General features: G+C 36.6%; 1 protein-coding gene across 6 annotated transcripts in view; it reads left to right on the top strand.

The window, feature by feature from the left end:
- The window catches only part of FLNC (filamin C), an 80,291-nt gene that overhangs the window by 47,792 nt on the left and 15,232 nt on the right, over window positions 1–17,267 (top strand). For 3 of the 6 annotated variants that reach the window (XM_077472866.1, XM_077472864.1, XM_077472862.1), the window contains exons 3-21: window positions 176–273; window positions 1,007–1,157; window positions 3,712–3,830; window positions 4,349–4,426; window positions 5,465–5,627; window positions 5,819–6,019; window positions 7,835–7,960; window positions 9,990–10,127; window positions 10,954–11,080; window positions 11,407–11,543; window positions 11,651–11,844; window positions 12,899–13,012; window positions 13,226–13,369; window positions 13,572–13,695; window positions 13,779–13,939; window positions 14,301–14,391; window positions 14,993–15,162; window positions 15,321–15,438; window positions 15,596–15,858. In XM_077472866.1, the coding sequence (XP_077328992.1) occupies window positions 176–273; window positions 1,007–1,157; window positions 3,712–3,830; window positions 4,349–4,426; window positions 5,465–5,627; window positions 5,819–6,019; window positions 7,835–7,960; window positions 9,990–10,127; window positions 10,954–11,080; window positions 11,407–11,543; window positions 11,651–11,844; window positions 12,899–13,012; window positions 13,226–13,369; window positions 13,572–13,695; window positions 13,779–13,939; window positions 14,301–14,391; window positions 14,993–15,162; window positions 15,321–15,438; window positions 15,596–15,858 (2,717 nt within the window). The remainder of the gene's footprint in view (window positions 1–175; window positions 274–1,006; window positions 1,158–3,711; window positions 3,831–4,348; window positions 4,427–5,464; window positions 5,628–5,818; window positions 6,020–7,834; window positions 7,961–9,989; window positions 10,128–10,953; window positions 11,081–11,406; window positions 11,544–11,650; window positions 11,845–12,898; window positions 13,013–13,225; window positions 13,370–13,571; window positions 13,696–13,778; window positions 13,940–14,300; window positions 14,392–14,992; window positions 15,163–15,320; window positions 15,439–15,595; window positions 15,859–17,267) is intronic. The other 3 variants (XM_077472867.1, XM_077472865.1, XM_077472863.1) reach the window with 1 other exon arrangement.

Raw genomic sequence — 17,267 nt, 5'->3', positions numbered from 1 at the left:
TTTCAAGATTGGGTGGATTTCGTAGTCACTATGGAGATTGTATGTATGTATGTATGTATTACGGCCTGATTAATGGAATGAGCCACTTACATGCATTTTCATCATGTAGCAGTGAATGTATTTTAATAGATCTACAAAGACTGGTAACAAAGGATAATGCTTTGTGTCGCTATAGGTCTGTGTCCGGATTGGGAGGCCTGGGACCCCAACCAGCCTGTGGAGAACGCAAGAGAGGCAATGCAACAAGCTGATGACTGGCTAGGTGTGCCTCAGGTAAGTGAACATTGCAGCTATGGGCATATGAAGCTTTCTGCACATACATCATTACCATAACTGATAGCCACATCTAATTGTTAAACATTTTAAGGAGTAAATGGTGACTATGTAGACAGACAGATCTTAAAGTACAGCTAAAGCCAAAACTTTTTGGATAAAATGAAGGGCTGCAGTTTAAACAATTTCATCTATTGAACATTTGGTAAAAATCCATGGTCATGAGGAAAATAAATGAAAATTGCACTAGTTCTGCATTCTTTAACACATGTCTTAATGGGATAAAAAATAGTGCATCATGATGATTTTTGTCTGCGTGGCTCATAGGCCATAAATCTAGAATTTACAATATTAAACAGAGCTAGCTCAACTGGACATTAATGGAATAGTCTGGTTATGAGCTCACTGCCTTCCATGTGCACAACAACATATTAAACCCCTGACAATATATTTATGTCATTGCTTCTGAACTATAAACTTCACTGTCTGCAGCAAGTCATTCGCTAAGTCTGTTTTTATAGTCCACCAAATGACTGGCTATAAAAAAAGCAGCTTTCAAGTAGCCTGATATTTCCCATCTTGTATTTCTGATATTGTATGTTTGATGTCCAACCACTGTCCAAAACTTTTAGCAAGAATTTGTACCAAATCTTAATTATGTGCATGTGGCATAGATATTGGTTTTAATACAGTAACTAACCTATGATTTCTCTCATCTTTGCTACTTCTGTAGGTCATTGCTCCTGAAGAAATTGTTGACCCCAACGTAGATGAGCATTCAGTCATGACCTACCTTTCCCAGTTCCCCAAGGCCAAGCTGAAGCCAGGTGCTCCTCTAAGATCAAAGCAGCTGCATCCCAAGAAAGCCATTGCCTATGGGCCAGGTATGAGAAATTTCAGCACTGCTAATTAAACTTTTTTTTTGTTCATAGAAGTTTCAAAATATATTGTTTATATATGGACATAGACTATCATCTCTAGATGTCCATATACTGTCCACGATGCTGTGTCATAGGACCTTAGCTATGGGGGTGTCACTGAGAGTGCACAGAAGTGTGCTTTGCCTCATTGTCTTTCCCTGGCTTTCTGTGATATCTGTGATCAAAAGAAATAGGTTTGGAGAGGAAGGACAATACTAAAGCTATTTTTTCATCCGTTTTTTTTTCTGTATGCTTGTCTCATATCGAAAATTAAGAGGTTGCTCAATTCACGAAAATTCTCGTATGACAGAATACAATTTCGGAAATTATGCAATGTATTGTATTGTAATGTATTCTTTAATTTCCGAGCATACGTAGTCTTGCTCTTCCGATTTCCAAAAATCGTATGATCTGGTATTGTACGAGAAAAAAATATGTTTTTGTCCCTTTAGATAATTTCAGATGAACTGTTGTGATTGGCTCTCGGTGAACAAATTATTATATGATTGCTTCGAAAGCAGTGTTTTTCATCCCATTTTTTTTTTTTTACTAGGCTTTAGTTACTTTTTTTGCTTATTCATGTCATACTGCAGAGAGGCTGACTGCTGTGTTTGAGCACTGCTACAGAAAAGATGGATATTGGCACATTGACATATTCCAAAGCAACTTCTTCAATGATTCATAAGATCAAATACACAAGAGGTGAGCAGAGGCTTCTAACATTTTTCACATACACTAAGCACCTGTGTGCATGAAACATGTTAGACGCCTCTGCACATCTACTGTGTATTTGATTTTATGAATCAATGAGGAAGCTGCTTTGAAATATGTTGGTGTGATCTTAGCCATCTTTTCAGCAACAGTGATTGCCAGACCTGACTGTGGCAGCCAAGCATTGACAGGCTTGAGCACTCTTCAGTGACAAAAAATTATGAAAAAAAGTAAAACATCTGAGCTGAAATTCTTTCAATCAAAGGCACCTAAATGATGACTATGCATTTCATTGAATTATTAATTAATCAATTAAAAAACATAAAGGTAAATGTAAAGTGCTTTAACCCATAGCAATCAATTATTAGTCACTTAATTAAGACTTAAACCAGTTTAAGGTTGATTCTGATTATATACTACTGTGCTTTGCACTTAGAGAATTGCTCCTTGTACTGTTTTATTGAATAGGCCTGTGTAATTTTTAGAATTAACTCTCTTGTGTTGGTAGTAGAGGGTTAAAATGGGAGACCAGGTAGCCCCCGCAGTTCCCTTCCTGCTGGCTCTGTCAGTGTAACACGATGTCTGGGTGAGCTCATGCTCTCAATCCGCTGTGCTCCATCTCTACTTGGCAGCATCGGGATTGTTACAATATGTTGATCCGAAGCAGTTAGATCATCTGCTGCCAAAACTCCCAAATGTGGACAATTAAGAAACAGCCAGAACCAAAACACACACTTTAGTGGGGCCTTTTACATTCCCATCAGCCTTGGACATATCTTGAGATGCAGCAGTGAGAACACCAACGCAGCCAAATCTGCAGTGTGTCCTCTTTTTACAGCTTCTGAGTTGTTCTCATGATAAAGGGAATATTAATTTAGAGAAAGTATGTCTTCCACGAGAATAGATTGTGGTAACTGGTGGCTGTAGTATTTTAGTCCATACGTAAGTGTATGCGTTTTTTACCTGTCGTGTAAGAAATTAGAAAAATTATGTTGCAGAGCATGAAACAATATTTTACATAGGACTCTACAAACGATTTGATACATTATGTAAAAGTGTGGTTTTCACTAACACTATGGGGTTGATTTACTAAAACTGGAGAGTGCAAAATCTGGTGCAGCTGTGCATGGTAGCAAATCAGCTTCTAGCTTCAACTCTTTCAATTAGGCTTTGAAATTAAAACCTGGAATCTGATTGGTTTCTATGCAGAGCTGCACCAGATTTTGCACTCTCCAGTTTTAGTAAATCAACTCCTATATGTCAGTTTCTCATATTTTGATAATACATGAAATCCAGCTTCTTATTTTTTTAAATTAAATAATACATTTTAACATTAAGGCTTTATTCACACCTGGGCAAAGCATATTACTGATTATTTTGAAGCTTTTTATCAGGCATTTTATAGGCATTTTACAGGTGTTTTCTAAGCGTTTCACAAGTTTAGCATTTGTTTCCTGGGCAGGGCAAGGGGGGGAGAGGTGATTGAGAGGAGGGGAAGTGTTCACCAGGCCACAAAACATGCACAAAAATGTTTAAAAACACTCCCACTGAAATCTATGTGGTCAAATAAATGCTTGAATATGCTAAAAAAAAGTAATGTATTTTTTTGAGCATAGAGCACAAGGCAACAATTAGAAAGAATGGCATAAGGAAGATGAAAAAAAATTCAAGTGTAAATGGGGGCATGTAGACACACACACACACACATATATATATATTGTATATATAATAATTTTTTTGGTATTAGATATATAGATATTGTTTGGATTGGATTGGTATTGATTGCTGTGCTGTGTTATCGTTTCAGGAATTGAGCCTCAAGGAAACACAGTTTTGAAGCCCGCCTTCTTTACAGTAGAAACTATTGAGGCAGGACTGGGAGAAGTGCTGGTATTCATAGAAGATCCTGAAGGACATACTGAAGAGGTAAAAAATGACATGCAATAAAGTTAACAAAATATAAGTATATATTATATATATTTTAAAATATACACCATTTATAAGGTGGACCACTTTGGCAATCTAGCCCAGGCAAGCAGACACAATCAGCCAGCATGATAGCTTTCATTATCGGTCTGTCATTATTCTAAACCCCCAAATGATGGCTTTCTTTGGAGTTTAGTATTATAAACAGAATACCTAGTAATGAGAATTCCAGGACCTGATTATGTAACCATAAACTCTCTGATTTAGGAAAATATGAGTACAATGTTGCCAAATGAATAACTGGATCAACACATAAATATTTCATAAATCCAAGCAGAGACAACTCTGTTTATCATTGAATATCATTTGACTAAATAAATACTAACTATTGATTATGATTTGAAAATGTAGAATTATAAAATTTGACGGAATTTTTTTAGTAGTATACTCAGGTTAACCATTAATTTACTTTGATGCTGAGTTTGGGCTAGGTCACCTACACAATATTTCTTTTGAAGGCAAAAGTTATCCCCAACAATGACAAGAAAAGAACCTACTCAGTCAGCTACGTGCCAAAGGTGGCAGGTCTTCACAAGGTAAGAAACATAAATGTGTTTACTTTTCTTGTTCTTAACAAATTCAATGAAAATGGCACATGTAAAAATAGTGAAGCTTTTGGTCATTGCAACCTTCCTTTAGTGTGGCATATTTTTTTTCTGATGTGTAGGGAGTTATCTGCCCATCCTCAAATGAGTCATCTGAGCAAAAGGACCTGCTATTATTATTGCCTTACAATGACAACCTCATATGCATACATACAATCTAATGAGCACACCAAACAAATGTCCAATAATCCATGGTAATTTAATGATAACATTAATCCATAGCATAATCTGCTATGACCCTTGGACATTTGTTTGGTGCTGTCATTGGGTTGCATGTAAAGTATGTGGATTCTGAACTCTGGATCCTTTCCTTTCCCTATAGGTGGCCCCCGTTTTGTGGAATGTTGCTGAACCAGAGCCTGTGTGCCCAGGGACAATTTCAGTAACCTTTAAAAAATCTGAATCAAGCGCCCTGTTTGTTCTTAGGTTTTAACCTCATATGCTTAGTACTTTGATCCTTTGCTGTGCCCTGCAGAAGAGGAGGCAGAAGCCTTGCATGTAGGAATTTTCCAACTTCCAATAATGATTGTTTCTGGCCATCGGAGGTTCCTTTTATTGTCCCCATGGAGGTCAGAAGCAACCCCAACATTTTTTGAATACAGGGCATAGGTTGTAATCATTGGACCAGTTGTGCCACCCTAGGATACCAGTTGTAATATTTTAGTGCAGGTTAGGAAATTAAAGAAAACTTTTAAATGATTGTTGCTAGAAATACAACTTTTTGTTGTTGCTTCTTTTATCATACTACTTAGATAGATTTGCAATTATTTCCTTCTGTATGAAAGAGAATATTTTTTTAAACAGAAGAGTATTTACTTGATTGATGGTGTATAATACATTATTTTTATTTGTATGAGTAAAACTGAAATATGCATGCATTTGGTATATGCACACATCTTATGTGTCACGAAATGAGACTCCTACCAGAATTAAAAGTTATAACCTTTATTTGAACTTGTTCTCACATAGGTCACAGTTTTATTTGCTGGACAGAACATCAATAAAAGTCCATTTGATGTCAATGTTGCAATGGCAGTTGGAGATGCCAACAAAGTGACAGCAAGGGGACCTGGTCTTGAACCAGTGGGGAATGTTGCAAACAAGCCAACCTACTTTGATATTTACACAGCAGGTGAATATACCTTAACAGTTTTATGAAATTATAGAGAGAGAGTGCATTCAAATCTTTCCAAAACATTATTATTAACCAAAATATTATCAGTTTAAAGGGTATAACCCATTTGTACTGTGCTGTCCATAGGTGATGATCTAACATTTGGTGGTTCACTACTTGAAAAATATTTTTCTGTAATATGTCCATAGGTGCTGGTTCAGGTGATGTTGGGGTGGTCATAGTTGATCCTCAGAATCATCAAGACACAGTGGAGGTAATCTTGGAAGACAAAGGTGATAGCATCTATCGCTGCACATACAGACCCAACATGGAGGGACCTCACAAGATCTACATTACCTTTGCTGGCGCCCAGATTCCAAAATGTCCTTATGTTGTTAATATCTCAGAAGGTAGGAATTCCAGAGTTAATATGAATCCAAGTGCATTGCATTTACACATCATCACTATTTTTTAGTCTTCATATTTCACTTTCATCCTATCATGTTTTTAACCGCTTCTGTCATTACCCATTCTATATTCTTGTTCATTGTGTTTTGTTCTCTCACAAGAAGCCATTGGTTTCTCATTATAGTGAAATATTGTACAGTCTTTCAAAAAAAAAAAAAACAAACAAACAAAAAACTTAAGCCATTGTACATAAGTTTGACTTTATAGGTACCAGAAAAGGAATACAAAATATTATGAAAAAAGAAATTAATTTATTAAACATAGATATAAAAAATTACAATATAGCATTAAAAATAAATGGTATTGGCTTCCAATTGAACAAGCCACACATAATATGTGTATATGGTCCCTGTTGCTGCTTGAATGTGGCAGGTCGACGTTTCGCTTTTGTTTCCTCAGGACCTATGTGCCTGACAACAAGCAAAGATATTCTGTATAAGAAAGGGGAAATAATCATATTTCAAATATGTACAAATGGACATAGATATACATATCAAAGGTGGACTGTCTGCTAAGCAGACATACATAGGTGATGCATAGAGGAAGCCACTCACATAGAACAACAAAGCTCTCATACATATGACATGCCCCATGCCATCCCGGGGTGCCTAGGTTGCACCAAGAATTACTGGGGTACCTAGATAAATTAATCAGGAATCTACATAATATAAAATTGCATACTACAGAATCCAAAAACCTTGGGATGGGATTAGAGTAAAAAAATTATAATAATAAATAACCCTTAATTCAGCATATACTCACTTGGCTATGGAGAAGTGAAGTTTCGATATCAAGCCTAGCAGATTAGAAACACAGAATGATCTTAATCTAGTGGGATTTGTGAACAAAATTTATCTTTCTTTTGAATAGGTATATAGGTTTAATTGTATTACTAAATGAAAATTAGAAACTACAAACATATACACACACTAAACATTATTTTTTTATACCGAAGCTAAATTAAAAATTTAGAGGTGACTTGGAATCTGGGATCATGTCATCAGGTTTAGTAATGCACTCCTGCATATTGTTATTATGCTTGTTCGAGAATGATTTTGGTCAGAATGACCAAATATTAGTCAACTTTTGGTAGAAATCTCTGGTCATAAGGAAAATAAATAAAAACTATAATGGTTCTACATTCCTTAAGATATTTCTTAATGGAACAAAAAATGCATTCACATCTCTTAAAACCTGAACAGTAAAATAGAGCTATAAGGCCAAGACCAAAGTAACATTGGGTTAACCTGGTAATTCGGTGCATATAAGATTGTTATATTATTTTTCTAAAAGCTATTTAGTTGGTAGAATTAGGGATAGTATAACTGAAAGCTTCATAAAGTGATCTTGTTTCATTGTATCGGCTAGTTAGGGCATCTTCTCATTTTTGTTAGGAAGAAAAAACACAGAATAGTGTTTGCATTGCCTCTTTGGCTAAAAGGTGAAAAATAGACTCCAATATATGACTAGTTACTCTAGACCACTCTGACATGGTCAGTGGTCTATAGACCACTCTGACACTTTCATTCAATTCTTATAAATCATATTCACAGACTATCAATATTTTTTTTACAAGTATATTTTTCTTCTGCATGGTTTACTGCATGAAAAAAAGTGAGGAGGTGTAAAATTCATTGTCTTTCACTGTGTAGATGTGTATGTCTTCCTGTGCTTGTGAGTTGCCACTTTGTATGATTGTCTACATGTATAACGTCTTTGCTGAACTTCTCTCCCCATGTTTTTTGCATTCCCCATAGCTATTGCCTTGGCTCCCAGCACCCCTCCCCTGCAAGTCACCCCTCAGGCCATTTCTACCCCACCTCCTGAAAAAGCAAAGAAAGTGGCTCCCCCACCTCCACCTAAACCTAAGCCACGCAAATCAAGTTAGTATGGCCTGAGCATGGCCTGACAAGTGTGAGAGAACACAGCCTCAGGATGGCTTGCCCATGTAGGGTAGACTCAGCCTGTGCATGGCCATATTTTTGTGAACAGGCTGCTTCACATGTATAAACCTGCACGCTCTAAGCATGGCCTGTCCTCTGACAATGCCTTGCATATGTTTTATAAACTTCAATACTTTTTTTAACTAGTAATTTGTAGAACCCGTTGAGCAGATAACTGTTTATATGATCAACGTTCCCTATTGCATGTACCATTGCAAATCCATAGCTACTTATTTTGAGAAAAAAAGTGTTTGCGTTTAGTCCCCCGGTATGAATAATGATTACCGGTACTCAATTTTCTTCTCTTTATAAACAATCATTATTCAATTCTCTTTCCTGTGGCATTTTCCTGTACTACAAATCTTTGTTTTGTCTTAGCACCTTCCTTGCATGCAATGCCTGGTTGTCCTCTGCCTTTCACATGGGAACCACTGACATTTTTCCTATGCCTTGTCCTGTTAAATACATGACCACTTTTAAGATATCCAATTTTTTGGGGATATTTTTCTTTTAGTAAAGAGTTACATATATTGAGTTTTAATTATACAATTATTTGCTATAAAAGAAATATTTGTTAACATGATTTGCCCTATTCTGCATGGACTGGAACAGGTTTGATCCTATGCTAGAGTTGTTTCCCTTCCCAAAAAGAGGTTCCTGATAGATCACCATTATACTGTGTCACCTGCCCCTGCATTGTTTCTGTAGGAATATTTGGGGACTCAAGCAAAGACAATTGGCTAAAAACTGAACAGGTTCTGTCTTGGCCTCAACATCAATAATAAGATCTTCTGAAACCCCTTAACCGTCTCTAGTTTAACCAAAACAACTGTTTATTGAGGTGGAATATGGATGTAGGTTAAATGCACTGCTTAGAGTACATTTTCCAAACTGAAGACTAATCTTATCATTAATAAAACAATACTCAAGCATGGGTTCTCCTATATAATATCTTGAAATATCGGAAGGCATAACAATAAATTGTTGTTGCACTCTTGTCAAAATAGCTAAATTGTATGCATGATCAACGAAAAACTGCAATACTGTGTGGAGTGCTGCTTATGAATTTAATAAGGATAGAAGCACTGGATCATTTTGTAAACTGTATTTCATTTTAGGCATGGTAAATCTAATTACAAAAACAACCACCCATCTAGAAACATTTGGCACTACTATATTAACATGCTATACATAGGTGCAATTAGCTATATTCTAGAAACTTGCTAAATTCTATCTCTGGTAAATGGAATGTTAGAAGATTATAATCAGGGGGATAATTTTCCCAAGGCCAGTGCAGATATCATAGCTACACTAGGGCATTTTCCTGAGTACCAAGGAGTTCAAGACATGTCGATCCCATTACCAGTTTATGAGAAGAATTATAAGCAGTCCCTACACCACATGTGACTGGGAAGAGGGGACTTAATCATATATTTCCACTAAAGCCCTCTACTGTGGATGTCCTCTATTGCTATTATTCTTCTTAATCTTGTAAATTCCTCATCAGAGATTTCCATTTAATAACGTGTTAATAATGCTTTCACTAGGTACTAAGTATATTCACATTTTTAAAGAATTATCACATAAAAGATTTTGTTTGACATCATAATAAGCCCATGTCTTTAACGTGCATTTGAAAATGAACAAAAATAAATAAATTTTAGGATTACAAATGCATCTGGTGTATCCATCCTTAGGACATACAAGGAGAGGTGTGTGCACAATTTGTATGTCTGTTTGTTAATGCATGTTGCTTTTTGTCCTGGACAAAACTGAAGCAAATACCTGTGACATGACATACCATTTGCATGGTATGTGATAGGATTTTAATGAAAATCAGATGCATTTTTTTTTACTTGCAGTCCTGTGTTCTATCAGTGGGTACATTGTGTTATTTATGGCTCAGTCTATGTCAGTTTCTTTTCTCATTGTATTCTCCTATGACTAGAACATGCTATGTCTATTTCAGCTTGTAACCCCAATGCCTGCAGAGCTTCTGGCCGAGGACTACAGCCTAAAGGAATACGAGTTAAGGAAGTGGCTGACTTCAAAGTGTTCACCAAGGGTGCAGGAAGTGGAGAGCTGAAAGTCACCGTTAAAGGGCCCAGTAAGTAGCCATTAAAATTGTACTACTTTACATTAATTTAAAGGTATACACTATTCCACAAAACTAGATTAATATAGATATATAGATTTAAACTTAATATTAATGGCTACCACCAAGAGATTATTGCAAAGTGTTAATTGGGTCTTAAAGTATAACTCCAGGCTGGCTACAAAAAAATTAAACATATCCAATTCCTTTCCAGCATATCATGAATTCGCTGCCCATTCTTTTTAGAATATGACCCGATAGAGAATATTACTTAACTCAGGAGCCAATCTTCAGTAATTTTCTCATCATCACATACAAAGGAGGATCAGCAGGGGCTTGTATTTTGTGTGATGATGTCTATGAGTGGGGTGGCAACAAGATAGAGCAGCTTTGGTGGACAGGTCATCTCACCCCAAACTGGTGTGGAGAAAGATAATAGATAGTCACTTATACAAAATGAGCACTATATTCCGTTAGATTGTCCTGAAGGTAAAATTTAATAGACATCTAAAAATGTGGGTACAGATAAAAGGGTATAAAGCAGGTTTCTCTGCTCTTTGCCTAAACCAAAGCTAGTATCTATTACTAAAGACAGAATAAACGTTCAACCCTTAGCTAATACATCACCTCAAAGGGAGGCATGCTGACTAATTTAGTAAAGACGCATAGAGACATTGCTGCATCCTGTATTCACTACCCCTTACCATAATATCTTTACCAATGTGTTGGAGTAGTCAAGTTTTTAAAGGAATTAACAATTTCTCACAGAAGGTAAAAAAGCTACATAAAATAAGAGTGACGTTCATGACAATCTCCAAAATATTTTTCTGACCACCAGAGGGTACAGAGGAGCCAGTGAAAATCCGAGATGTTGGAGACGGAGTGTATGAGTGTGACTATTACCCAATACTGCCAGGAAAATATGTTGTGACCATCACTTGGGGCGGAATTGCCATTCCTAGAAGGTGAGCATGAAAACTGAATATTTGCTCTACTTATGCACCATCCTTAAGACAGCGCTCAAGAATTTCGATTTATAGATCAAGTCAAAAAAAAATTTGTGTGTAACCTACTAACAGCTCTCAACAATCTTTTTCAAATCGTTACCTTATTTTTACATTTAGCACACATTCGAATACTTAGTTATACATTTCATTAAATATTGACCCAAGATCTACTTTTCTTCGACTAAGACATAAATAAATAACGTCAGTTATATCCACAATGCATTTCTACAAACAAATACTTTTTCTTTATCGTTTAATATATTTTTTCTTTTGTTTATATACAGCCCATTTGAGGTTCTTGTCAGTCCTGAGGTCGGAATACAGAAAGTTAGAGCATGGGGTCCTGGCCTGGAGACTGGCATGGTGGGCAAATCTGCTGATTTTGTGGTGGAAGCCATAGGCACAGAGGTCGGAACACTTGGTAAGAGATACCATAGACAACACTAACAGAAATGTACCTTTTGAAAACTGTTTTCATTTTCTGTGCAATGCCATTATTGCAAACACTGTCTTTAATGTTATCTCTAGGTTTCTCCATTGAGGGTCCCTCACAGGCAAAGATCGAGTGTGATGACAAGGGAGATGGCTCATGTGATGTGCGCTACTGGCCCACTGAGCCTGGCGAGTATGCAGTGCATGTAATCTGTGATGATGAGGACATCAAGGACAGCCCTTTCATTGCTCATATTCTACCAGCCAGCATCAAAGGCTTCCCAGAGAAGGTAAAAAGAAAATAATGGACTGTTTTATGCAGAGGTTTACATTTTATTCAGTTAGGAAGGATCATGTGGGGCTACCCTAAGACAAACTTTAGGTTGGATAAAGTTGAAGTTTGTCTGTTCAAAGGTCCTAATAGTACATGCAGGCCTTAGGGATATACCATACTAAAATCTGATGTGGAGTTTTAACTTCTGTTAAACGGCGCATTCAATAGTTTACTTATTATTTTTATACAGGATTTATTTAGAGCCAACAGTTTGCGCAGCTCTTTCCAAGGTAAAGGAAGACAATACGACTACAATACAATTTATTACAGGAGAACCAGGAGGGCACTGCTCCTGAGAGAATAATTATTTTAGCATCTGAGCCTCAGGGTGCCCCTAAATCAGGACATATGATAAAATCCTTCTGTGTAATAGATAGAATCAATAACCTTAATAATATAAAGCAATGTGAGCATTTAAACATTTTCTACCAACAAAGATAGCTCTTTTTTTAAGCTATCAACAAATATAAGAGATCATTTTAAAAGAGGATCAGGCTATGTAAATGCTGTTTCTATTTCAGCTCTCAGTCAACCTCCCTTTTCCCTCCCCTGTCTACCACCTGTTATTTTACAAGTTCAAGAGAGAGGGTTGGGGATACGCATTTGTCTAACTGGGATCTGACCTTTGCAGGCTCATCTTCTAATCCCCCCCCCCCCCCACCTCCTTCTAAACATAATTTATATGACTGGGAAACTATTACTAGCATCAAAGAGAGAAACCTCTCTTGTTCAAGACTTGTGACTTTGGGCTTAGTGGAGAGGGATCCTATTAGAGGGAGAGAGACATAGTCCTTAACTGGGTTATTGAAGGCTAAAAAATTATTGAATACACAGGAGTCCGCATCAAAGTAATTCTGACGTATAAGATCAATTAAAATCTGTTATTATGTCAAACAAATTAAATAAATAATTACATAAAGAAAGCAGTTCAATTACATACAAAATAACTGAAACTGTATAACTCGTCTTGGTGATGGTGCTTATATTGGCTATTTCTCATCATTTTTCAGGTTAAGGCATTTGGTCCAGGTCTTGAACCTACTGGCTGCATAGTAGAACACCCTGCTGAATTTACTATTGATGCCCGTGCGGCTGGCACAGCTGAACTGAAGATCTATGCACAGGTACATGAATGTATGGATAGATTTTTAGCTGAATTGTACCAAGTTGTGAGTTATCATTGTTACCTTTGTCATTATTGGATTGATTTTGAGTTTGGATGTTCATAAAATCGTTTAACATAAAGGTATATGAAACCTGTATAATGCTTCAGCATTGACAAGTTTTACTATATATTAATACACTCGTCTGTAATTTAATTTTATGTTTTCTTTCAGGATGCCGAGGGAACACCAATTGACATCAAGATTAAGGACAATGGAGATAATACTTATGTATGTGTTTATGTACCAATGAAAGCAATCAAACACACTATCATCATCTCATGGGGAGGAGTTAATATCCCCAATAGCCCTTACCGGGTGAGTTACAATTGCAATCAACAGAATGCTGAGCTAGTGGTGCTGCTCGCATTTTCTACAGAAACAGTATTGACTGACTACCAAATGCTGGCATAATTTTTTATGTAGTACTCTATATGTATGTTAGTGTATAATTTATTATATGAGCATATGTTCTAAAGGAATGTGTAGATGCACTTATATTGCTTATTACTGATTTTAGGTGTCAGTGGGTGAGGGTAGTCACCCTAACAAAGTTAAAGTTTATGGACCTGGAGTAGAAAAGACAGGCCTAAAAGCTAATGAGCCAACTTACTTCACAGTGGATTGCAGTGAGGCAGGACAAGGTAAGACTGGCTTCTTGGAAAAATGTAGTTTCTTGAAATCAGTATTGACATTATTTAGACTGTTTAATCTCCATTTTTCACAGGTGATGTCAGCATCGGCATTAAGTGTGCACCTGGTGTGGTGGGACCAGCTGAAGCAGATATTGACTTTGACATAATCAAAAATGATAATGACACTTTCACTGTGAAATACACACCCCCTGGGGCTGGGAGATATACCATAATGGTCTTATTCGCTGACCAGGTATGAAAAAACTACATATCACTGGACTAAAAATGTTAATATTGATTGTTTATCTACTAGGTTTACAAAACTGGAGCACACAGTTACCAATCATCTTCTAGGTTTTATTTTCAAAGCTTAATTAAACAAATTGAAGTTAGAAGCTGATTGGTTAATTAGCACAGCTGCACCAGATTCTCCAGTTTTAGTAAGTCATCCCTTATGTATTTTAAGAACCTTCCCATATAAACAGATACTGTATGTATGAATGCTTTCCTGTATGAACACAGATGTATGAAGATAAATGTTCTCTTCCTCCTGAAAATTATGTTCTTTATTTATTAAATTTATTATAAATACCCTTTATCTTTCTTTTTATTAGGAAATACCAATCAGTCCCTTCCGGGTTAAGGTAGATCCATCTCATGATGCCAGCAAGGTACGAGCAGAAGGCCCTGGACTCAATCGCACAGGTGAGACTGCTGTGATTCCTAAGGAATTAGTCAATTGAAAAGATTGTAGGAAAACCAGGTCTAAATTTATGCCTAGCAAACTGTATTTTCAAAATTTGTATCCTTTTGCCACTGCCATTTTTTCTTGCTTGTTTTGATTAATTGTTAAGCCATTAGTGGGGGTTATTTACTAAAGGCAAATCCACTTGGTACTGCAAGTGCACTTGGAAGTAAAGTCACTGTAGATCCGAGGTGGACATGCAAGGAAAATAAAGAACAGCATTTTAGCTTGCACATGATTGGATGATAAAATCAGCAGAGCTTCCACTCATTTCAGATCTACCCCTTAGATTTAGAGTGGCTGCACTTCCAAGTGCACTTTTAGTGCAAAGTGTATTTGACTTTCGTAAATAACCGCCAATGCGTTCCTTTTGTTTCACATAATAAGAACGTTTAAAACATGAAAAGGATCAATTCATATTTTTATGTTTTAAAAACAATGTCAGCTCAGGCATTATAATTCCATTAAGGTATTTTTCAGGTATGCTGCTTAGTTAGTGATATCAATTGTAAAAGAAGTAATGACTACTAATAACTATTACCTTCATTTGATATTATACAGGAGTGGAAGTTGGAAAGCCCACACACTTCACTGTATATACTAAAGGTGCTGGAAAAGCAAAGCTGGATGTTCAGTTTAGTGGTACCTTAAAGGGTGAAGTTGTTCAAGATTTTGAAATTATTGATAACCATGACTATTCATACACTGTGAAGTATACAGCTGTGCAACAGGTATGTTTATCATATATCATTTAAATTCTTATGGTTCCCAGGTTTCCTGCATTACCTGTTTTCTGTTGTTTAAGTCAACAGTATGCTTATTTTACGTATGTTGCACATTATAGTCTTAAACTCTGGACAACACATTTAAGCTCTCTACTGTTTAACAGGGTAATATAACTGTATCAGTCACCTATGGAGGAGATCCCATTCCTAAGAGTCCATTTATTGTCACTGTGGCACCTCCTCTGGACCTGGGCAAAGTTAAAGTTCAGGGGCTCAACAACAGTGAGTATAACCTCATATTTTGCAGTTCATATCTTGTTACATCTGTAGGCTGTTGATAATATCTTGATTCATTACTGTGAGAGCTTTGTCATGTTGTTAAGTTTTAAAGTTATTTTTCTACCTGTTTCCTGAACATTAAATATATTTGCTTATGCAGAGGTGGATGTTGGGAAGGACCAAGAGTTCACCATTAATACCAGTGGAGCAGGAGGTCAAGGAAAGGTTGATGTGAAGATTACATCTCCATCACGGCGTCCAATTCCTTGCAAGGTGGAAACTGGTGTCACTAGTGAGATTCACACCGTGAAATACATGCCTCCTGAGGAGGGACCATACAAGGTGGACATTAGCTATGATGGTCATCCTGTGCCAGGAAGCCCATTCACAGTGGAAGCTGTCATGCCTCCCGATCCTTCCAAAGTAAGTAACAGAAATTCTTCACTCGTAGGCTTTGTTCCTTTATTATCTTCTATTGTTTGATTATCCATTGGTTTTTATTGAAAAGAGATTTAGACAAACAGTAAAAAACGAATAATTGTCAAACAACTGTGATGCAATGGGGATTATCAGCAGCCATCATATTCCAATCATACCAACTAAACAATATTGACTGTCCACAAACTTCTCCACCTGGAAGGGCAAGATGGAGACATGTGAAGAGGATGACGTGCAGTGGTTGAGATGGTCCATTTACTATAGACATAATAATGATAATACTAGCACATATGTCAATTCAGGACTATCATTCCTTTATGGATTCAAGATGAAAATAAAATAAAAAAGGGAGAGGGAATCCCATAAAAGGCTGCTGTGAGATTGAACTAGAGTAACCAATGCTAAACCAAAGAACACTGCATTTCTGCTGTTGCTTTCTTTCTTTCTTTCTTACATGTTTAAACCATTTATGTGTGTTTTTTCACATTGTAATCAAAGCATTGATTTTCTATTTCTTAGTTTATTCCAGTTCTGCTATTTTTCACATTATATCTGCTATATTTCTTCTTTACATCTTTGCATTACCTAAGAGCATTATTCAGATTCTGTCTATAGTCTTCTACCCCTGTTCTATGTCTTCTTTAGACCTGGCAAACCAGTGATTTTTATCCATGTGTTTCTCATTGTTGTTTGAGCAGGATGAGGGGTTAATGTCAGGCCAGAGCAGTCAGAGAGGAGGGGGATACATATCCCTGTTTACATAAGCCTATAGCTTAAAGTTGCAAACAGGCCAGGGAGGAAAAAAAATGCATTAAGCAATAAAGGGTATACATCTCAGCATATCGAATTCACAGCTTTTTTTTTTATATATGATGCATTTTGCATGAACAGTGAAAATGAGCAAAACAGCAGAATTGGGACAACTGCCAAGTGTCAGTTGCTGTGGGATGGGAGTGAGCTGTCCAGTCCTACTAATGCACAGGTGACCTCACTTATCTATGTGGGAAGTTAACAGGCGTAAGGAGCTGTAGTACAATCTGATGTTCACAGACATCCCTTATCATTTAGAAGTGGAATGAAAAATCACAAACTAGTTATTTTCTCTCTAACAATAGAAACAAAAAAGAGGTAAAGTCTGTAAGAAATATGATGCACATGATGCAATGCTGACTTTTGTCAAAAATAAATACACATGGCTTGAAATGGGAATCAGTCTGTTTTATTAGCTTACCATACGTATTCTCGTGTGTCTGGGGAGTTTCATTGTCTTAAGTGAAGAGAGTAACATATCCCTTTTAGTCTTACTATTATTTTTAAGATGTGGCTGCTATATTAATTATGCTCGCAGGTTTGCATTTTGGAAGACACAATGTACATGTTTGCTAATTTATTCA

This window comes from Lithobates pipiens, unplaced genomic scaffold (genome assembly GCF_037356315.1).
Source record: "Lithobates pipiens isolate NorthernLeopardFrog02 unplaced genomic scaffold, aLitPip1_a1.2 Scaffold_8, whole genome shotgun sequence".
In the NCBI taxonomy this organism is placed as follows: domain Eukaryota; kingdom Metazoa; phylum Chordata; class Amphibia; order Anura; family Ranidae; genus Lithobates; species Lithobates pipiens.
Note: the sequence above shows the minus strand (reverse complement) of the source record. Positions and strands in the feature narration are given on the sequence as shown.